Source organism: Balaenoptera borealis (genome assembly GCF_965194805.1).
Source record: "Balaenoptera borealis genome assembly, chromosome: 10".
Classification (NCBI taxonomy): Eukaryota; Metazoa; Chordata; class Mammalia; order Artiodactyla; family Balaenopteridae; genus Balaenoptera; species Balaenoptera borealis.
Genome location: NC_138874.1, coordinates 91347374 through 91369645, shown reverse-complemented (window position 1 = coordinate 91369645; position 22272 = coordinate 91347374). Strand labels below are relative to the sequence as shown.

The 22272-nt window shown below is 53.7% G+C and overlaps 2 protein-coding genes across 3 annotated transcripts; one reads left to right on the top strand and one right to left on the bottom strand.

The window, feature by feature from the left end:
• Window positions 1–1181: 1181 nt before the first annotated feature.
• Window positions 1182–18981, bottom strand: LOC309635691 (uncharacterized protein). Of its 2 annotated transcripts, none has more exons than XR_014248969.1 (3): window positions 17608–17722; window positions 10981–16398; window positions 1182–10742 (listed from the first exon to the last, which is right to left on the bottom strand). XR_014248969.1 is itself a non-coding variant. In XM_082407249.1 (3 exons), exons 1-3 carry the CDS (start codon window positions 18609–18611, stop codon window positions 11132–11134), a joined length of 480 nt encoding a protein of 159 aa, XP_082263375.1. In that variant the 5' UTR covers window positions 18612–18981; the 3' UTR covers window positions 11075–11131. The 2 variants fall into 2 exon arrangements, 1 of the variants encoding a protein (XP_082263375.1); XM_082407249.1 differs by lacking the exons at window positions 1182–10742; window positions 17608–17722 and adding an exon at window positions 18336–18981 and having other exon boundaries at window positions 11075–11209; window positions 16273–16398.
• Window positions 17780–22031, top strand: LBX1 (ladybird homeobox 1). Its single transcript, XM_082407248.1, has 3 exons — window positions 17780–17984; window positions 18990–19699; window positions 20395–22031. The coding sequence occupies exons 2-3, from the start codon at window positions 19375–19377 to the stop codon at window positions 20916–20918; spliced, it is 849 nt and encodes a 282-aa protein (XP_082263374.1). The 5' UTR covers window positions 17780–17984; window positions 18990–19374; the 3' UTR covers window positions 20919–22031.
• Window positions 22032–22272: the final 241 nt, after the last annotated feature.

The window sequence follows — 22272 nt, the reverse complement described above, 5'->3', positions numbered from 1 at the left end:
CATCCTATTACACACACAGTTTCTCTCACACCGTCATCCATATACCCACTGCTTTACTATAGTTGCACATGGTCCCTCACCCTCTCTCTCTCTCTCTCTCTCTCTCTCTCTCTCTCGCACACACACTCTCTCTCTGGCACACACAGGCGGCCACGCTCCTGTTAGGCTTCTGGAGACAGGCGTGTGCAGCCCCTGATCACAGCTAAATGTCAGCGAGTCCCTCTCCTCCCAGTTAGAGATGAATTGTTGCTCAGGAGATATTTCATCCTTAATGCCTCCTGCTTGAACTGGAGCATGCGTCTCGAGGAGGTTACGTTTTCCCAATCCGTCTGCTGCCCCCCTGGCTGGCTCAGGGAGCTTTCCTCCTGCCTCTCAGCTTTCATGGGAGTGGGGGAGGGCTCCCTCTCCCCTTACAGCCTCTCCTCATCCTTTCCCTTCCCGCCAGCTCAGCTCTTGGCAAAAGAACAAAGCCCAGGCGGCCGCCCAGGCCCCCTCCCCAGCTCCCTGCACAGGAGGTGTCCCCAGAGCCCAGGGGCCATAGCCTGGCCACACCCCACCCCCATCCCAGCTGCTAGCTGCCTTCAGGGCCAGTGTAGACCCCGTGGTCTAGAGAAGAGTTGGGCATAGAGAGGGATATGGCATTGAGGGACAGCCCTGCTTAAGAGTCTTCTGCATCTGCCCCCCTCCCTGTCATAAACTTAAAAAAAAGGCTGAGTGATGCTGGTGTGAGGGTAAACTGGTACAACCATTCAGGAGGCCAGTTGGGTATGATGTATCCATGGCCTCTACAGAGTGTATCCTTTTTGCCCCAGCAATGCCATGTTTATGAATGTATCATAAGGAAATAAGCAGGGATAGTCCAGACACTTTAGCTTCAAGGGGTTTATCCCAGCCTGGTTTATAAGAGTAAAAAATTGGAAACAACCTAAACATCCCACAGTAGGGATTGGCAAAGGCACAGCCATCAACAGAAAACCACGCAGCCATTAAAATGATGGTGTGGAAGAACGTTTAGCATCATTGAAAGGTGTTCACACATAATGTTGAGTAAAACAAGCAGGTTGCAAAACAGTATGTGAACTAAATGCGATGTGGGAGCCTGGATGGGATCCTGCAGTAAGAAAAAGACATTAGCGGGAAAACTAGTAAAAGCCAAATAAAGTCTGGAGTTTAGTTAATAATAACGGACCAGAGCTGGTTTCCTAGTTCTGACAAATGTACCATGGTAATGTGAGATGTTAGCATTAGGGGACACTGGGTAAGGGGCATATTGAAACTCTCTGTACTATCTTTGCAAGTTTTCTGTAAATCTAAAATTATTACAAAATTAAAAGATTATTTAAGAAACCATTGGGTATATATACTGTGATCCCCTATTTCATTTTTTAAAAATATATACATCAATAAAATAGATAAGCAACAAGGATTTACTGTAAAGCACAGGAAGCTATATTCAATATCTTCAATATTACAGGTTATGTAATAACCTATAATAGAAAATAATCTGAAAAAAATATATAACTGAATCACTTTGCTGCACATCTGAAACTAACACAATATTGTAAATCAACTACACTCCAATAAAAACATAGTATATACATCAAAGTCTAGGAGAATAAGCACCAACATGTTAACTTTAGTAATATCTGAGGGGTGGGATTATGAGCACTTTTAATTTAATTTTGATCATTTGAATGTTCTTTTTTTTCAGCTTTATTGAGGTTATATTGACATATAACATTGTATAAGGTGTGCGACTCATTGATTTGACACATGTATATATTGCAAATTTAGCTACACCTCCATCGCATCACATAATTACCATTTCCTTTTTGTTCTCACATTTAAGATCTACTCTCTTAGCAATTTTCAAGTATACAATATACTGTTAACTATTGGGGTTGGCCAAAAAGTTCGTTCGAGTTTTTCCATAAGATGTAATGCTGAGAGACCTGAACGAACTTTGGGGCCAACCCAATATAATCACCATGCTATGCATTAGATCCCCAGATCTTTTTTTTTTTTTTTTTTAAATAAAGGAACACGTACCAACTTGTGAAATCAAAAAAAAAAAAAACCAAACAAACAAACCTGAAATGTCACTGGGGATGCTGAGAGCAGCTCAATTCCCAGTCACCCCACCCAGCCTCCTTAGTCCCTTGAAGGTCTTGAACCCAGCCATTATGGACAGTTTCTTTTACTTCTAATTTTAATTGGCATGACCACCCCTCACCCCTGGAAACTCCAGAATTTCAGGATCTGAAATTCTCTTCTTTGATCCCAATCTCCTATCCTTTAACCTGACTCATTCCCTCATTCCTACTGGCTCGTTCTCTGGTCCCTTAAGCCCTCCATCTTCTCCCACTCCATCACTCCCAGTCTGGCTTTTCTTCCTCCTTTCCTACCCTGGCTCCATATCAGTCATTTCAACGACATGCTTCCTGCCATCCTGCTTACCAATCTCCAGCCTTAAGCAACAGTGCCATCCACTTTTCTGGCTCCTACTCCTGGACACCCTGGAGCAGGTGAAAAAAACTGGCCCATTCATGCAGCCTCAACTCATCCTACACCAGTATATTCAAAACAAAACAAAGCAAAACAAAAACTTTCTCTTCATCTATAATTAACTCATTACAATTCCACAACCATTACAAACTTGCTCTGCAAGCCTTCCACTCTAACTTGACCAAGAATACGAAGCCCATTCCTCAAATAATATTCCCCTCTCCACCCGTCCCCAAACCCAGCTGTCCACCCCAGAATCTCCCTGGATCATCACTCACCCTTTTCCTTCCCTCCTGTCTCTGAGGAAGAAGAGTTCCTTCTACTTGCCAAGGACCCAACTGCTCCTGCCTCTTTCCAGAATTTTCTCCATGGTGCATCTTCTATGTCTTGTCCATTTCAGCTCTCCCTCTTTCCTCTTTCTCCTGGATAAACTTTATGAATGAGAAATCACCCTCATCACCTCTAGTTCTTTGTCATTCACTCTCCCTGCAATATCCCCACCACCCTATAGTCAGTCACTTGTGGTTTACTGTGACCTGAGAATAACCAAATCCACTGGCCATTGACTCTATCTGCCTCACTGATCACGCTGCAGGATTCAATAACAGTTCCTCCCTAAAAACTTCCATCATCTCCAGGCCACTTACTACTTTTGTTTTCCTCCTAACTTTCCGACTACTCCTTTTTAGTCTTTTCTGACTCCTTTCTCTCCTCCAGCTTTCTAAGTACAGGAATCTCCCGGGATTTAGTTTCCATCTCATTTTACTCTACCCCCTGCCCCATCGCAGGCAAGCTCACCATTCCCCCAGCTTCCACTAGCCATCTCTTTGGAAGAATCCCTAACTAACAGCTTCTGCGTTCCCATCTGTAATGTCCAACTTCCTGCTGAGCATCTCTGAGCGGATGTTCCAGAGCATCTCAAACTCACTATAACTACAATCATTATCTCCATCCTCTATCCCCCACAAGCCTTGCCTTCAAATTTCCACCATTCTTTCAAACAAGCTGAACACCTAGGAGTCACCTGGACTCTACACTCTCCTTTCCTTATCCTCCAAATCCATTCACTGGTCAGGTCTGGAAAATTCTACGCTAGCCCTGTCTCTTGCTCACAGCCTTTTGTGTTCTGTCTTCTCCGCCCTCATCTGGTTCTGGCCTTCCTTACCTGGACTATGGCAATATCCTCATCCAGGACCATCCCAACTTTCATCCTGCCCCATTCACCATAATCCTAGCAGAGCAACAGCCCAAGGTCCCTAAAGCTGGGGCAACCATAGACTGTATTATCCAAACTAGGATGCTTTTAAGAGTCAAAGGGGTCTCTGTAAAATAATAATAATAATAATAATAATAATAATAATAATAATAATAGCAACAACAATGAAACCTAAGAATAAAAATAATAATAATTATAGTGGGACAACAGGCATAAACTGGAACTGCCCTGAGCATATGGTCATCTTACTTAAAGCACCCATCTGATCACATTCCTTTCTTGCTCAAAGGCCTTCATAACTCCCATCAAATTAAGTCTAGATTCATGCTAGCATTCAAAAGTCCTACTTTTCCAGCCTCTGTCTCATGCACCCCACTCTCCTAATAAGAACTACTCACTGGCCCTTGAACATGACTCACGCTATCCCAGTCCCATGCCTGTGTTCATGTTCTTCCTTTCTTCTGGAAATCCTTGTCTTCAACTCTGCCCTCCAAATCCTATTCTTGTTTCAAGACTGGGACCACAAATGACCCTACATGAAGTCTCCCCTCATCCTTTTCTTGCATCTCTCTTGTAGCACTTTGCATTTCCTCCTTAGTAGAATATTATTTCTACTCTTGGCTCTATCAAAAATGCTGATCAGTGGCTGTACACAGCTCCACTCCCAACCAGCTCTTTTGCTGGGCGGCTGCTTACAGTGTGGCCTGGCATTAAAAGATGAGCTGGGCCATCTGATTTCCTCTCCTGGGAATTTGAACTATGAAATACAGAGAGACTAGAGCAGTTAGCGGAGGTGATGTAGAGAGAGACTCAGAGAGGCCGGCTGGTCAAATGTAAGTCACAGTTATGAGAAATTATGAGGAAATCCAGGAAGCTCTTGATGCTGCACGGGGGTCAGAAGCAGTTATGAGTTGGGGCCCTGGAGGCCGACCTGAGTGAGAATTCTGACTCCTCCACTTCCTGGCTTGAACCTGGGGCAGAGTACCTAACCTCCTTGAGCCTCAGTGTCCTCACATGTAAAATGGGGATAATGAGATTAGCTAACTCACAGTGTTCTTAAGAGGATTAACTGAAGTAAGCATGGAAACCAAACTGTCTGGCTTTCAGTAAGTGCTCAGAACTTGTTAGCTATCATTCCTTCTCCCCCTATAACAACAACAACAATAACAGTTTCATTAATATTAATTAGGAGAGACACACAGAGAAAGGAAGACCCTGTAGGGTGCCTTTTCACCTTACCATGAGAGAGAAGTTAGTGCCCAGAGCTGCCTTGGTCCATGTGCTTCCATATAAAGGCTCTCCTTTTTCTTGTGGTTACTCAAGGGAACCTCTGTTTCTTGTAAGCAGAAGGACCCCTGCCCAGACTCCCGTCTTCCTCTTGGGTCTGGACTTGAGCTCTTCACAGTCCTGGATGATACTCTGTCTCCTGCCTGGGCCTTGAACACAGCTCATGTTTAATGCTTGGTGAACAAATGAATAAGTTTCCGGGTCGTCTCTAAGGAACCTACAGAAAGGCCATTTTTAGGGGACTCAGAAATGCCAGGGGTACATATCTGGGGGAGAGACAGCCCCCTGGTTCATGGCCTTAGGAAAGAAGGCAGGCCAGGACCAGGATCACTCTGGAGGACTGATGCTGCGGGGTCCCCTGAGTTCTGGCCTTGCCCACATGCTGCTAGGCCTTGCCTCTTTCTTTCCTCACTCCCTCGGGCCCCAGGAGGAGGGGCTGTAGGGTCACAGGAGGGGCAACTGAAGGAAGAGAGCCGCTGGGTCAGGTTGCCAGTCTGCTGAAACAGGGCCAAGGCATCGCCTAGCTGCCTCATCTCCTCCCCTCCTCCCAACCCCGTACTCAACTCCAATCACACTCACATCTTTTCCGGGCCTTACCTTCACCATGCCCTTTCTTACTATGCCATTGTACATGCTATTCCTTCCCCCTCAGATGCCCTTCCCTGCCTTTACCTCCAAAGAAAACTACTGGTCTTTTAAAACTCAGTTCAGAGCCGACCTCCTGCTGGAATCTTCCCTGGATCTCCCAAATAGGGTTAAATGCTCCTGCTCTGTGCTTCTATGGTCCTTGTGGAGATTTTTATGAGCCAAAGCTCATCACTCCAATTACCAGTGTACTTGTCTGTCTTTCCCCGAGAAGGTCTCAAGGACAGGAATTCTGTCCTATTCATCACTGTGTCCCCAGCATCTAGCAAAGGATCTAGCACATAGTAGGCTTTCACTGAGTGTTTGTGGACTGAATGAATGAATGTATGAACAGATTAACGTTTCTTCCAGCTCCAGGATCCCTGGATCCTCTTGTTTTCTCTTCTTCCCTGGCTGTCTTGGGCATTTCTTGAAGTCTTCTGCAGTCCCATGAACTATTTCTCCCAAAGGCACTACTATCCACCCCCAGTCCCAAGCAACATCTGGTGTCTACAATGCAGGGCACTGCAGGGTTATGGGTCTAGAGAATTTGGAGGCTAGATATTTGGGGCTTAGGTACAAAGCAGGGACCACAAGAGAATGAGGACAAAGTGGTGCAGGTTGGGGACTTGAATGTCTTCACTGGCCATTTGGGTCCCGATGGGTGGGTCCAGGCTCTCTCTTCCAGACAGGCCTCTGACTGGGCTGCCGGGCATGGCTGCCACTTGCCTGCCCTCCTACCTTCCCGGGCCCACGGCTGAGCAGCTGGCAGAGGCAGTACTGGGCCAGCCCAAGCAGACAGCCTTGCGCGATTGCTGGCTCCAGGCCTCCCAGCCCAGCTTGTAGCTCCCCCCAGAGTGGCGGGATTGATTGGCTGCAGCCGGAATGGGCACCAATCTCCCTGGCTTGGACAGAAACGGGGCCATCTGTTACACCTCTAGTTAAAAGTACATAAAGTTGAGCATTTGTGCGCCGACAATACCACCCCTGACACTCTCCACGCGGCACAGCGCTCCGGCTCCTTGGCAGGCTTGCGCTCCATGACAGGCCGGCACAGCAAGGCCTACACACTCATTGGCACTACGGCTCCACCCCCCAGCGGCCTAGCCCAGCTGGGTCCAGCCTAGAAGCCCTAGATTCCACCTGTATCAGAGGGTAGAAGGAAGGAAAGTGGATGGGTGGGAGGGTGTATACTGGTGGGCAACTCTTGCTCCAGCTCAGGTCTCCTGGGCTGCAGATGATGCTAGACTTTAGTTCTGATTTGGGGGAAGCCAGTACAGTTGCTCATGCCAGTCCTAGGTGATGGGGCTTCAGGTGGGCCCAGGATGACTCTGGGCTCACACCAGGCCTTGGGTTTCCTGGGCCAAGCCAATCAGAAGAGTCCATCTTGTTACCCAGTAAGCTCATGCCCCTTGAGTTTAGAGCCCCATGGTGGCATCTTACACCAACTCAGAGGACAGCTTTGGATAAGGCCTTGGGCTTGGAGTTCTAGACTCTGATTTCTGGGCTCTGGGAATGTGGACCCTGATTTCTGAACCCCAATTTCTGGTCTCTGGCTTTGGGCCTGGACATTCAAGGCATTCCACAACCATCTTTTCCCATTTATAGTCCTCTGCTGCTCTAGCCAGGCCAGCCTGCTCTCTCCCAAAACTGTTGTGAGCAGTTCTGCCTGCCTCTGTCCTTTTACTCTTGCTGCCCCCTCTCTCTCCAACCTGGAATTCTCTATTTCTTCCCCCCAGCCTCTCAATCCTTCCCATCTTTCGAGGCCTAGCTCTAGTTCCAGCTCTGCCAGGCAGACTTCTTTGGCTACAGGGCTCCTGCCTGCTCTGATCTCCCACAGGCCCCCTCCCCCACCTGAATGGTTTCTTATGAGGCTGGTCCAGTATGAGACTGGAGCGCCTCTGCACAGGTGGAACCTGGGCTGGACTTTATCTTGCCCACAGACTAGAACAGAGCTGGGAGCATGAGGAAGAAGGAGGCTTTATAAGTGCCGGCCTGAACTCAGCTCAGCTGTTGGGGAAGGGGCATAATGACTGCAGAGGTGTACTGGCTCTCCCAGGGGCCACCCTCATAGCTCTGATGGTCACAGCATGGAAAGCAGATGACCAGGTAGACAGACAGCTTTTGATTACTCATGTGTTTGTTTAGTACATATTTATTAAACACGTGCTATGTGCTTAGTCCTGTGTGGAGCATGGAAGAGAAGGAACAGTAAAAAAAAAAAAAAAAAATGAGATTAGACACAGTCCCTGACCTCAAAGAGCTTATCCATTAGTAAAGGCCACAAGACAAGTTCAAATAATAACTATAATGCAATGAACTAACCAAAATCAACAGAAGTGTCCTTTGTCTTATGCAACAATAGACTCTCAGAGCTGGAAAGGACCCAGAAGATCAGAGACTTTAATATCCATCCTCAGCCAAAAGACATTTATATACATTGCCTGAGATAATGTGGGTAAAGCTCTTACTTGGCACAAAATAAGCGATAGTAAAATGATGAAGATGATGATGACAGCAATAAGATTGATTATTAGCCTTCCCAGCTGGTTCAAAGCACACTCCACCTGTTGGGAACGCTCACTCCCACACAAGGCAGCTCATTCCATTGTTTACACTTCTACCTTTCGGAAAGCTATTCATTCACAATGGTAAGGTGAAATCATCCTCTCTGTCCCCACTTGGCAACTGTGGTAATTCCACCTCTGGGACCACACAGCAGGCTGGGACTAGGGTGAGGCAAGTGAGATGCCCAAGCACAAAATTTCAGGGGTGGTACACAACACTGAGAACAAGTACCTCCTTAAATTTTGTGCCCTAGGCACCTTATTTGCCTCACCTAGTCCCAGCCCTACCACACAGTGAGTCTGTACCCATCCCCAGCCAGTCCCAGGTGGGAGCTGTCAGATTTCTCAAGTCCCCTTAGCCTCCAAAGACGCTCCTACCAGCAGCCTACAAGACGTGGGGTTACCTGGTATGGCCCCAAGGATGGGGTGATGGGGACAGAAGCAGACTGAGAATTATGGGAGGGTTTTAGTTCTAACTAAGGGGACTTACCTGACCACTCCAATCCCTTCCTGCACAACACCTCCTTCTGGCCTGGCTTAGTGGCCCCCAACCCTTCCCCACGGCACTGGAACAAGGGACTAAGTAAGGCTGGTGTGCCCAAATCTGGGCCTGAAAACGAACACAGGCAAGTGGGTTCTAAAGGACATTGAGCAGTGGGCCTGGATATGGAAAGTCATGTGACTGTTTCTCCTTCTCATGGGCATCCCCAGGTAGGGTGTGTGTGTGTGTGTGTGTGTAGAAAGCAGAATGCAAGGCTTATAGGCCATAGAAAACCCTGGAGGATTAGGATTGGGGAGTATTGAGGAGAGAAGTAGAGAGCAGGAGGGCTGGGGGAAGGAGAAGAGTGGAATCTAAAGACAGGATGATCTGCTGTGCTACTTTTCAGCTGGGTCACCTCAAACAAGCCACTTGAACTTCTGAGTCTCAATTTGCTAGCTGTAAATTGAACTACAAAGATTGTTGCCTACCCACAGGGAGGACCATGTCACCTACTGTGACAGGCCAAGATCCTTACTCGGTTCAGTCACGTTCATCAGGCTGGGGGTGAGGTCCAGGCATGCCGAAACCTTCGGGCTCCGCTCAAAGTGGAGTTGCACTCTGCTCCGCAGCCGGGGCTGGGATCCAGACTGGGGGTCTATTTCGCCTAGAACCACTTTTGTGGCCTCCTTGTTTCTCTCTGGCCCCCATCAACCCAGTCCCGACAAATCCTCGCTTTTTCCTTTGCGGTTTATAAAGTTCTGTTTACACCCGCGGCTTCTTCAGCCTCCCAAGAAAGAGCCCTGAGACGCAAGCGGCTATAGGATTGCTCTTCCCATTTTCATAGGCACAAACCAAGGCCCGCAGCAGGTTAGAAACGCAGGAGGGAGCTTGAACTCGGCTCTTCCGAGCCCCTCCCCCCAGGCTGGGGCCCTAAGGGCCACTGAGAGACGCTAGGATGGGCGCGCGGGCTGAGAAGGGCATCGTGTGTTGGGGGTGGGCGCGGGCGCGCCGGCCAGGGCCTGCGCTTCCCCCGGGCCGCCAGCAGCAGGCGCTGTGGCGGAGGCGCCCTCCCTACCCGAGCATTAATTTAAGAATAGCTTACACTAATCCCTGGCTGTGTGGAAACAGCGTCTTATTAAATGCTTCACACAGATTTGGTATAATAAAGATGAATATATTATATCCTTTGCCTCCCCCAGAGGAGACAATAATAAGAGAGAGGGGAAAATGAAACATAAATACAATGTAATGGGACCTGTGTCGAGGGACTCGTGGCCTGTCGGGGCTTCCACGGGGTGACCTTGCGGCGGGAGCTCGGGACGGGGTCGCCAGGGAGCCGGATGCCAGCCCTTCCCTGCCCAGCCAGGGGTCCCCAGGCCCCAGCCTCCAGCCTGCCTCACTCCGCTCCCCGCAAGCCGCTAGGAGGACCCTACCTCAGAGAGGCGCCCCTGGAGACGGTGAAAGAGTAGGGGGATCATCTGGCCATACCTCTTCCCTGGGCAGGGCCGCGTGTCTTCTCCCCCGCGCTCCTTCCCCTCCGACCAGGACTTCGAAGACGTGGGCCCCACAGGACAGACTGAGCAGATGAATAAACTCCAGAGAGGAAAAATCGAGGAGCGACGGCTTCTGCCTCGGCTCTGCCACCGCCGCCTCCCCGGGCTCGGGGGGAAAAGTTGCCCTCCCCGTCCCGCCCCACGGGCTCTCCCGTAACAAGCCGGAAGTCCCACACCGGGTCTGGCTTCCGTCCTTCTCTGGGAGCCGCCAAAATCGTTTACCTGAAAATAAGAATTTGAAAGCATTCCCAGCACGGAAAAAAGGGAACGTTTGGCGATTCAGCCCAACCCCTCTCCGCTCAGGTGGTGGCCGGCCCTTCGAGGGCTCGAACGCCAGTCCAAGCGAAGCTGCGTGGCGTAAACTCACGAGCGCCTCGGAACCGGATATAGGTTCGAATCCCACCTGTGCTGTTGACCAGCGGGAGGCAATCTTAACCTCAGTTTCCTCTTCGGTAGAACCAAGATGTGGTGAGGATTGGAGAAGTTTCTAACGCCTGGCAACCCATCAGCTGTAAAAAATAATAATAATAATAATAAAATAAAAAGCAGCTACCAGCTGCTCTCGAAATATTCGTTAAAATAAATGGTCATTTCAGACCTAGTATTCTCCCGAACCTCATTTCCTCCTCAGGCCCCAAAGCAGGCAACCCCTTTTCCCAAACGAATCAAAAGACTTAGTCTCCCATCACTCTCCTTAAATCTCTTGACCTTTGCCCCGTCAAGGCTCAGAGAAGTTAAGAGACTTACCCAACAACACACAGCCGGCCGGCCGTGGAGCTGTCTGAGGTCAAGGTGCCGTCTGTCCATCTCACCTGCCTCTGTCTCAAAGACACCCGAGCCGGTCTGCTGCAGAAGCCGTTCGAAATTTGGCCTCGTACCCAGCGGCCCGGCTGAGGCCTCAAGACGGGCAGAGTACGTCCAGACCTCCACAGGCCGACCGCACGGCACCAAACGAAGAAAAACAAATGCGTAGAGGCTGAGGGAAGAGGAAGAGGAGGAGGCAGCGGCAAACAACGAAGATTCTGATCGGGGGAGAGCGGAGCAGGGAAGGGGGGAACGCGAGCTGCCTTCCCCCGGGTCTGGCTGCCCGCAACACCGGTGGAGACCAGGCCGGGGGCCTTGTTCGCGCCGGCCCCGGGAGGGTCATTGGGGCCAGTGGGAGGGTCTCGGCCCGAGGTTCACTACGTAGGAGTAGGGAAGCTGCTGAAGAGAGGGCGTGGTCGAGCTAATGAAAGTGAAGGGGCCTGGGAAAGAGCTGGAGAAATTAAGCGTTGGTGGATGTTTGATGGGATGAGTGTGATCCCTCAAGATCAGGAACCCAGGGACTTGTGAGAAGTGGAAAAGCCAGAGGAGGCTGGTTCCACTCAAACGAAATAAGGCTCTGGGCGGTATGCACTTAGCCTCTCAGGCCCAGCAGCCTGGGGCTCCCTTCCACCCAGGGCGAGCTTGGGGACCCCAGCCGACACCGTTGGCTGGCGCGGCGGGAACTGGATCTCTGGGTACGGGAGAGGCGGGGGGCAGAGGCAGAACCTGGGGATCACAGTGGGTGAAAAGTTCCGTGGCTTCCCTGGAGCTTCACTCTGACCACAAGGAAAATCCCGGCCCGGACAAAGCAGCTCCTGGGCACTGGGCTCTGAGCACAGGAGCCTGCCTTCGCCACTTCGCTCAGAGCCACGCCGCCCGCGTTCTCTGTGCGGTTGGGCACTACCACAGCTCGGTTTCCCGCAGGTAGGGCCCCCTCGTTACATATTCTGGCCCAGGTCCCGCCGCCCATCTTCTCTTGCCCGGGGTCTTAAGAGCGGCTAAGCTGGGACAGCCCTGCCCAGTAGGCGGTCCTCTGACCGGTGGGGCCCGAGGGGATCGGGGACCAGAGGGTCTCCTGGAATTGGGCCGGGCAGAATCCAGGATGCGAGCGGGCAGGGGTCTTCTATCAGGCTCCCCTCCTCAAGCGTGTTAGTGACCCGCCCTCCCCTCAGCTGGAACTCGAGGGGAGGCACGGGCGGCGGCGCTAATGCAATGAGCCCCCGCGCGGCTGCTGAATTATTCACGTGCAGTTTATTACAAGAAGCCTGACTCAGGCCTTTCCCGAGCCCGCCTAACCACGCTGGCCGGCTCCTAGTTCTCCTTACCTCTCCCCGCCTAGGTTCCTTGGCCTATCCACCTGGTCTAGCCCAGGCTCCTCTGCCTGGCCTGCAGCCTGGCGCCCTCCCACAGGCAGAGGCTGTGGAATGGGTAGCCTGACCACCATTAGTGGTTTTGCTCAGACCCAGGAGTTTGTTTAGTAAGAGCGAGGTCAGTTCTTGGAGCTTCCCTAGATGGCAAAGAGAATGGACGCCCCCCACACTGTGGACCCAGGAGCAGCAAGGGCTGGGGTGCAGCCTCTCCCCAACTCCCCCACCCTTCAGCCCCAAACAGCCATCCCAGGATCCCACCAGCCCCTGCCTCAGGCTGCAGAACCTGATGGGGGTGCACAAGGGACCAAGGGTTTCATCCCAACCTCAGCAGCGAGATGCCCAGGCCAGGGAGGGAAGAAGTATGGGGCGCTCTGTCTCCTGCTCTCGGCTGGTGCTTCTGGCCTCCTGCTTAGCTGTTTCCCTTGCCAGGAAAGTGGTCCTCACTTGTGCACCTACCCCAATGCTCCTGGATTTTTGAGGCTCATTTCAAATGCCACCTCCATTGGGACAGAACCAGACTCCCCCCACTATCCTTTACCCTCTTCATAGTCCCCTGGGCTACTGGGGTAGGGGTGTGTTTCCTGCCACTCCTGCCTGCCCATCTCTCTCCTTCTTCTGTCTGATCTTCCTCTCTGCTTCTGGGCCCAAAATACAATGAGGACTCAATCCTGTTTTTTAAAAAAAGAGGGAGAGGGTGAAGAAACTCCATTCCTGAGTCAGGCCACACCACAGCTGGGTCGAGAACCAAGGACCCCCCTCTCCATGGCCAAAAAGCATTAAAGAATGAGGTCTCTGTGCCCCTTTTGTATGTTGGAGGTATGAGCAGCAGGAGTGCCTCACACATCTGCACGAAGCTGGCAAAACAATACCACCCTTCCCTTACACCCCTCTTCCTCTCTCTGGGGCACAGGCAGAGGCCCCTACCTGGCTCTCCCTTTTGTCTCTTATTATTCGTATTCATTTGACAAAGGCATGGAGAGCTCTTGGTATATGCCAGGCTGGCATAGGGCATGGAGAGGAGTTTCAGTTCCCCAAGTTCACAGCCAGGCGGAGAGGGAGGCAGAAGGGCAGATGACAAACCAGCAGTTCCTGGCAATCTGACACTGACTCCAAGGGGGGTATGCTAAGGAGCACAGAGGACTGAATAGGGCACTCAGTCATTCATCTTGGGCACCCCAAGATAAGGTGTGCACTAAAAACAGCAAGAGGTGCCAGGCGGGAATTCCCTGACTGTCCAGTGGTTAGGACTCAGTGCTCTCACTACCCACTACCGGGCCCCGGATTTGAGTTCTGGTCAGGGAACTAAAATCCCATAAGCCGCGCAGTGCGGCCAAAAAAAAAAAAAAGAGAGAGAGAGAGAGAGAGAGGTGCCAGGAAAGGAAGGAACAGAGACCCTTCCTGGGGAAGCAAAGGCTTGGGACCAAAAAGAGGGCTGCCCTGGAGGCTGCAGAATATGGTCACCTGGGCCTTGAGCATCTCTCCCCATCTCTACCTGTCCATATCACTCAGTGGTCTGTCTATGCCCCTCACACTTCCAAAGGGCAGTCAATTCCCCCAAGCAGGGCTGAAGGGCCAGGAAGAGGCTGGGCTCTGAAGGAGTTCAGTTCACAAAAGAAGTTGGGGAGGTGGGTGGAGAGAAGCAGGGAAGGATGCTCTCCAAAAAAGTGCCCTGGTCATAGACCCTGCCCCCATCTCTCTTTGCCAGAAGAGGTCCTGAGAGCTGGGCCTGGCCAGAGACAGCAGGGCAGGTCCAGAAGCAGGCTTGGAGCCTGGTCTGAATTTTGGAGCAGCTGGCTCCCTGCTCCCCAGGCCTGCAGAGAGGCAACTTCCCTCCCCCTTCCCCTATTGGCCTGCTTCTGGCCTTAACCTTTTCTGGGTCTCCAATCCCTTTTGAGAATCCAATGTGTTATGTAATATTGCCCCTGAAAAGACGTGCACACTTGGGCTCACATACATAATTTTACACACAATTTCTGGGATCTGCAGAGCCCCTAAAGCCCATTCAAGGAAACTTTGGGCTCTGGTTAGATACTTTGTGGTTCCAGGATTAAGACCTGAGTCAGAAAAAACATTCTTCAAATCCTAATTACTCCCAAACAAGCTGTGTGACTTTGGAAGTGTTACTTAACTTCTCTGGGCCTCATTTTCCTTGTATGTAAAATCGGGGTAATAGCAGTAGCTACCTCACAGGGTTGTGAGTAATAAACAAAATCAATAAAAACTCTTAGCTGGAAGCCAAGCACATGGTTGCCAAGCACATGGTAAGGGCTTATGGTGTTTATTGTCATGGTTACTGTTGTTGTTACTGCAGAAGGTGGCCCAGGGCAGAATATAAAAACCAAGTAGGCAGTCCTGGTTCAGCCAGGGTGGCAGGAAGCCATCTATCGGAGTCTACTTCTACAGCAGAAGAAACACTCTCTGAATTCTACAAGGAGTGTCACAGTAGCAGGTCCCTGGGGAACAAAAATGATCCTGATTTGTGGTCAAGTTAACTAATTTCAAGCAATGTCAGAACCTTTTTTCTGAAGGAAGCGCTGGCCTGAAGGCCAATGCTGGTGCTTACATAAATAATCGGGAAATGAATGGGGCTACCAAAACAATCTGAATTAAAGCCGATGGAGCCTTTGAGGATTTACTTGAATATTCTCTCATGGTAAGGAATAACTCATTTTGTCTGAGTCTGCAGGGTCCTCTTACCCTCGCAATTCATGCAATGTTCTTTCCCTCCTCTTTGTCTGGAATATTCACTGAACTAGGGGGAAAGCAGATTTTGGGCAGAATAATCCCTTCCCCTTCCACTGGAGAACGAAGAAGTCTGGGCCCTGGTGGTATAGGCAGCAAGCAGGAATTCGGGAGTCAGGATACAATATAGACTAGGCTCTGAAGACAGGCATTCCCTCTGTGGAGCAGACTCCAGGGACCAGCTGCTTCCACCTCCAGGGGAGAAGACACTGGCCCAGCTGACTGGGGGTGGGGGACCCCAGAAAGTCTTCCTGAACCAGCACTGAATCCCATGAAGGGGGCTGAGTAGAAGGTGAGATCCTGGAGCAATGGCAGAGTTCCTTCCCACCAACACTCACCCCACCTGCCTCTGAGTTACTCCCCTTTCAAAAATCTTACTATCTCCAAAAATCCTCTGAGGTGGGACCACCAAAGCCCAAGCCTTGCCCCTCCACAATACATAATTATTTATACTCTATTTGCTTGACAAAAACTCATTCAACCAATAATTGAGGGCACCCACCCAGGTTCTTGCCTGGCCTGTGAATGTCTGAAGTGGATGGAATCCCCACATCAAGGACCCTGCCCTTAAGCAACTCCCATTCTGGCAGGAGAGGGAGTGAGGCTAAGGGCAAACCCAAAACACAGCTCCTAGCTCTGCAGAAGGAGGTGGTGGATTTGGACTCCCAGGATCCCAGAAGATGCCAAATTCCCACACACTGGGGTCTGGAGTTGGGGGAAAACCACAGGGTTGGGGGAAAAAAGTCAGTGTGGCAGTTGGGCTGGTTTTTGAAGATAATCTGGATGAGGTGATGGAGGTAGGGGGCCCTAAACAACAAAACAGGCAGATGACACCACGTGACCCCTGATTGCCCAACTATGCTGGCCAGAGCTGTTTGGCCAGCGGAGAGCACAGCCAAATAGGCCAAAAAACCCAAAACCTTGGGATTGAGCGACAGGTGCCTGCCAGGAAGAGAAGAAGAGATTTGGCAATGATGGGTGGAAGGGGTAATGTAGCAGATGATTGTGGACTGTCCTGTCCACTTTGACACAATGTGGCCAGAGACTAAAGGTCCAGGGAAACAGGGCTCCAGTGGAGGAATTCTATGCTACCACCCCTCTGCTCCCAATTCACTTTCCTCACCTTCCTGGCAGCCTCACAATAATCCTGAACTCTGCTGGTCCTGAGGGACTGGGAGATGGGTAACAGCAGGGCTGTCCTTAAGATCCTGTCTTGCCGACCAATATCAGGTGTGGAGACAGGAAAAGACTGGAAAAATGGGGGAGGAGGAGTATTAATGGGAGCTCCTCAGGAGGATGGGGACCAAAGAGTCCTTATTTCCTGATCTGGAGGGGCCTCCTCTGCTAGCACGGGGGATATGGCTTGCCTGAGGCTCTGGGTCAGGGCTTTGGGGGTTATGGCAGGAAAGGGCTGTGGGCCAGAGGCTGAGGCGGGATCCTGAGAGCAGGAAGTGAGAGGAGAGAGCAGACCCCTTTTGGTCCCAGAGCTTTCAACCTAGCAGGGTTCAGCTCCCTGGAGCCCTCTTCTCCAGATCCCTCTCCACCATCTCTGGACTCTGACTCCAGGCCCAGCCTCACCTCACGGCTTCCAGAGCAGCACTGATGCATCAGAGACAAGCCTGCCTTGGGGATAGTTCCGCAGCTGTGGGGGAACATTCTCACCGTTCCTGCTTCTAAAGCACCTGTCCTCCCCCCAAGATGCAGGACAAAGATGGGGAAGAGGATAAGTAGATCTTCCCAACACTGCCAAGCAGGCCTGGGGCAGGCACTGAGGTCCCAAACAAGAATCCTCTCTCCCTACACTGTCCCCTTTTACTCTGGAGAGCTGCAAGCCTTGTTCCAAATGAATAACTAACCGGGAGATAAAGAAACTGATCTCTGATGCTCAGAGGACCCTATGCTAGAGGCATCCAGGAAGAGAACTTGTCCCCTGCCCCACAGCCCAGCTTGGTTTGCTCTCTGGAGCAGGTATGAAGGGGCAAGAAGCCCAAGAGGTCCTATTTTCCCACCCCAACCTCTGGGCTGGGCCACAGTCCTCTGCACTGGCCTCTCTGGGGCCTTCTCTGGACCATGCAGGGCTGCCAGACTGCATTGCCTGCCCAGGAGTTTACAAACAAAGCCAGGGAAAGGGCTGGGGCTGTATGTGGGGTGGGGAACAGCTCTTCCTCCCTTGGCTACAACCTCCCTCCTCCTCCCCTCCTTTCTATAGGGGTGGAAATGGAAAATTAGGGTGGCAGGGCAGGCGGCCCCACGCAGACCAAAGGAGGGAATCAAGAGAAAAAAAACACCAAAAACTGGGGACATAGCCCCCTTGGGTGCCTCAGGGGAATGAAAGACATAGGTAGGGGTTCAAGCCGCCAAAATACCCACAGGTTCACATACGTTTACACAAATAAACACATGGAGAACCACACACAAATATACATATTCAAAAACATAAACACATTCAAATACACACATAAATGCTCGCCTGATATGCACAGAGTTCGGGCCTTAGGGTTCCCAGTGCCCAGTCGGACTCGAATGCCTCTCCCCGCGGGTTCCTGAGATCGCAGCCCCATCCGTGGCCCGGCCCCCTCCGGGCCCCCGCCACGCATCCGGAACAGCTGGAGTCGGCCTGGCGGTGCACTCAAGCCGGGCGCTGGGCTGGGCGGGGCCGGCAGCGGGGCCCCGGCCGGGGCCGGGCACAGCTCAGCGGGGAGGCCCTGAGCCTGCCCCGTTAGCCCCGGCACCCGGCCGGCTACCACGGTCAGACGCCGGTCACCAGGCGGGCCGTGGCCCCAGCCGGCCCGGAGAGCCGCGGCCTGAGAAGAGTGTGCAAGATTGCCGGAGGAGGTAAGGCTGTCGCTTCAGGCTCAGGCCGGGGGAGAGGTGCCTAGAGCCACCAACAACTCCCCCCCTCCACCCCTCGGTTGGGGAAGGCTGTGTCCTCTGACTGGCCTCCTCTCCCAACCCCTGGGATCCCCCACCCCTGTGTCCTGTGTTGCCTCACCCAGGGCTGCAGAGCCTCCTTGGACCTCCCGCGGGCCAACCCGAGGGCTGCAGATTCCTTCTCCCCAGGCGCGTTGTCCAAGGCCGTGGGTGAGGGGCAAATGGATCTAGGGGTAGGGGCGCTGGGTCCTTGATCTCAGCTCGGCAAAGTCCTCTCTGGGCGGCGACGAGGCCCACCCAGGCTCCTGGTCTTACCTGGCCCGCGCGGCGGCTGCATACCTCCCGGGATGGTCTCCTGTCGCCCTTCTCCGGCGCCAAATCCCGGGTTGGAGAGCCTGAGACCTCCGGGCCAGCGCTGCCATCACAGCCAGGCCGGCGGGAGGCGGGTACGCCGGGAGCGCGGCTCACAGTTTGGGGTGGGGGCGGCGGCTTTTCAGTCGCGGGTGGTTCGGGTGCAATAAAGGAGCCGCTAATGTAATTTACAAACAGCTCGGGCCGAGTGCGGCGCAGCGCCGGGACTGACAGGCGCATTAGGCAGGCTAATTCCAGCCGGCTCCTCCTACCCCAGTCCCGCTAATTAATGAGCTTCCCAACTTAGAGCTGCCTGCATTGGACAGACAGAGAGTGAAAGAGAGGACGAGGGAGAGGGAGAGAAGGAGAGAGACGGGGGGAGCAGAGAAGAGAGAGGGAGGGAGAGAGGGAGAGGGAGAGAGGGAGAGAGAGAGAGGGAGAGAGAGAGGGAGGGAGAGAGGGAGAGAGAGAAGAGGAGGAGAGAGAACAGAGAGAAAGAAGAGAGGAGAAAGGGAGAAAGAGAGAGAGAAGTGCCGCTGCAGATAATTGATTACTCCTCGATCAAGGCTAACTTGTTAGCAATAGTCAATTGCCCCATCTCTCCGCCTCCCCTCGCAGTACGGGATCGGCGCCCTCGCCTCGGCTCTTCCAACTGCCGCCGCCAGGACCCGGGGCCAGGAGCCGCCGCGGAGCCACCTGACACCTTTAAATAGCACCGGGGCTGGCGAAACTGGAGCCCCGCGCGGCGCGCCCCGGCTCGCGCCCCGGATTGCTGGAAGCCCCGGCGGCGGCAGCGCCCGCGTCAGCGCCCTCCTCCTGGGGCCCCGTGCGGCTGTGCTCGCCTCTGCCGCTGCGCTAATCGGCCCCGAGCCCGGCCCGCGCGCTGCCGGGCGCGGCCTCCTTCCCGCCTGCCGCCCGCCCGCGCCTCCCGGCGCCCGAGCTGCCCGCGGGCTGGGTCCCCGAGGCCCGAGCCGCCCCGGCCGGGCCCCCAAACGAGGCCGAGATGACTTCCAAGGAGGACAGCAAGGCGGCGCCGGGGGAGGAGAGGCGACGCAGCCCGCTGGACCACCTGCCTCCTCCTGCCAACTCCAACAAACCGCTGACGCCGTTCAGCATCGAGGACATCCTCAACAAGCCGTCTGTGCGGAGAAGTTACTCGCTGTGCGGGGCGGCGCACCTGCTGGCGGCCGCGGACAAGCACGCGCCGGGCGGCTTGCCCCTGGCGGGCCGCGCGCTGCTCTCGCAGACCTCGCCGCTGTGCGCGCTGGAGGAGCTCGCCAGCAAGACTTTTAAGGGGCTGGAGGTCAGCGTCCTGCAGGCAGCCGAAGGTAGGCGCCGCCACTGGGTTCCCCGGCGCCCAGCACCAGCCTCCCGGCTCCATGTGTCCCACGCTTAGTGTTCTCTGCCTCTGCCCGCCCCCTCCCGCGCCGGCTGTCAGGGCTCTCCAGCCCAAGCCGCTGCCGCTGGGAGTGGAGATGCGTGGGACAGGACCCAAACCCTATTTCCTAGGGGCCTCTGAATAGGCCAGAGTCGAGTGACCGCGGAGGGGAGGCAGGAACCCAAGATATCTCTGCAGTCTGCCTGCTCTGCTTAACTCCCTCCCGTTCTCAGTGGGCTGGGTACTGCTAGCCCTGTTCCTGGGGTGGGGAATGGAGAGCCTTTGCTGGGACCTTTTGGGTAGGTGTAGAGCAGGGCTGATTGCGACGAGGTGGAGAGCCAACATTCACACCCAGGCAGGGCGTCCCTGTCTGGCTCTCATGTTCTAGCGACCTCAGGTCTTTCAAACCAACTCTCAGGTGAAGCGGCAGAGACCAAAACAATTTTTCCTAGGGACTTCCGGTAGACGAGAGATGGGGGAAGGGGGCTTGCCATAGCCTAGGCTTGCCCTAGTCCGGGTGGCCGAATCTAATCCTAGAAGGGAACAGCGGCAGACTGCAGGCCGGATGGGTCTAGGCGGGGTGAGAAGGGCCGGGGTGGGGTCTCCTCTCCTCTGGCGCAAGCATATACTTTGGTTTCCTCTCAGGCCGCGACGGGATGACCATCTTTGGGCAGCGGCAGACCCCCAAGAAGCGGCGAAAGTCGCGCACGGCCTTCACCAACCACCAGATTTACGAGTTGGAGAAGCGCTTCCTCTACCAGAAGTACCTGTCCCCCGCCGATCGCGACCAAATTGCGCAGCAGCTGGGCCTCACCAATGCTCAGGTCATCACCTGGTTCCAGAATCGGCGTGCCAAGCTCAAACGGGACCTGGAGGAGATGAAGGCCGACGTGGAGTCCGCCAAGAAACTGGGCCCCAGCGGGCAGATGGACATCGTGGCGCTGGCCGAACTCGAGCAGAACTCGGAGGCTGCGGGCGGCGGCGGCGGCAGCGGCTGCGGCAGGGCTAAGTCAAGGCCTGGCTCTCCGGCACTCCCCCCAGGCGCCCCGCAGGCCCCGGGCGCCGGGCCCCTGCAGCTCTCGCCCGCCTCCCCGCTCACGGACCAGCCGGCCAGCAGCCAGGACTGCTCGGAGGACGAGGAAGACGAAGAGATCGACGTGGACGATTGAGCGGCGCCCGGCATCTTCCGCAGCCCCGGGCTCCTAGCGCTCTTTGCCCGCCACCTCCCGGACAGGACCGCCGAGGGGAGCTGGGACCTCCTCTGCAACTCCCGCCTTCTCCCCTGTCCCTGGCCCGGACTCGGCTCCCAGCAGCCGCCTCTTCCCTCTCGAAGCAATAAACCCGGGCTGGCCGGCCGAGCCGGCCGCCGCGCGCGGCCTCCGTTGCCCCGGGAGCCCTCGCCGTGCAATTCTGTATGGCTTCTGTATAAATATTTAAACCTATATACCGGGTTCTTCCCACCGCAGCCTGACTTTTTTTCTTTCTTTTATTTTTTAAAATCTCGGAGATTTCCATGTTCTCAAAGCTCAGGCTGCCGGGTTTGCTGAGGGCGAGATAGAATCGAGGGTAATGAACACTTAACCTCGAGGTCTGGAGGAGGGGCCGCCCCGACTTTTTGATTTTTCTCTGCATGTGGCGAATGCACCGGCCCTCTCCCTCCTCACCTCCCTAGGCCTATTGCAGTTGACTTCTTTTATTTCCTTCTGCCTTTATTCCCCCCCCCCACATGGGAAGGGGCTGAGGGGGGCAACCGGGTCCTGACTTGCGAGTTTCAAATCGATGTTTTCTTCCCCCCCCCCGCCCCCACCCCAGCGAGAGAAGTCTGTTTTCGATACCATTTCTGCCTCCTAATGCCCAGTAATGCTATTTTTAAGATTCCTCCCCACTCTCTCCCGGTTGCCTGGGACTGACTATTGGGGTCCGGGTCTTAGGGACAAAGCAGGGGGAAATCCAACAACCAACCAATCAACCAACCAACCAACCAACCAACGAAAACAGAACCCAAAGCCCAAGAATTATTTTTTACTCTTTTTAGAATTTTTTTGCATGTGACAGAGACTGAGAGGAGGCCGACCTAAGCCCTCGCGCCACCTCCTCCGCAGCTCTGGGTCTGTCTTGCCGTATCCAACGCCCTGCTCCTAGCTCGACTTGGCCAGACAAGGGTGCCTGGATGAGGGTGGGTCTCGCGTGCCACTCCCCTGCTCCTGCCCTGCCCTCTCCTCCCCGGACTGTACCCAAGGCCTCTTTCTCCGATAAATAAAGTCTTTGCCATTTTACTAGAACCGGCGGTGACCGTGTCTGAACGAGTGGACCTTATTCAGTGAAGCCGCGTCAGGCTCGGTGTCTCGCCGCTGCTGGTCGCCGGCTGCCCAGGCCTTGGAGATTTGGAGGAGTTTCAGGGCAGGCGTGAGAATGAGGGGTGAGGGGGAAGCAGTGAGAGAGAGGAGGCGCTTCTTGCCCACAAACACGCGGCAGCTACCAAATGATGCGGGGGCGAGAGAAGCGGGCTTCGCCAGGTCCGGG

Bases quoted from the DNA above. Each gene is read 5' to 3' on its own strand.
- LOC309635691 (XM_082407249.1), bottom strand. From the start codon at position 18,611: ATGCGCCTGTCAGTCCCGGCGCTGCGCCGCACTCGGCCCGAGCTGTTT. The intron at 16,399-18,335 runs GTAAGACCAGGA...CCATTTTTCCAG, and splicing joins GCAGCCGCCGCGCGGGCCAG to TCTTTTCCTGTCTCCACACC. The intron at 11,210-16,272 runs GTGAGGAAAGTG...CTCTTCCCTCAG, and splicing joins ATTGTGAGGCTGCCAGGAAG to CCTCTACGCATTTGTTTTTC.
- LBX1 (XM_082407248.1), top strand. From the start codon at position 19,375: ATGACTTCCAAGGAGGACAGCAAGGCGGCGCCGGGGGAGGAGAGGCGA. The intron at 19,700-20,394 runs GTAGGCGCCGCC...GTTTCCTCTCAG, and splicing joins CGTCCTGCAGGCAGCCGAAG to GCCGCGACGGGATGACCATC.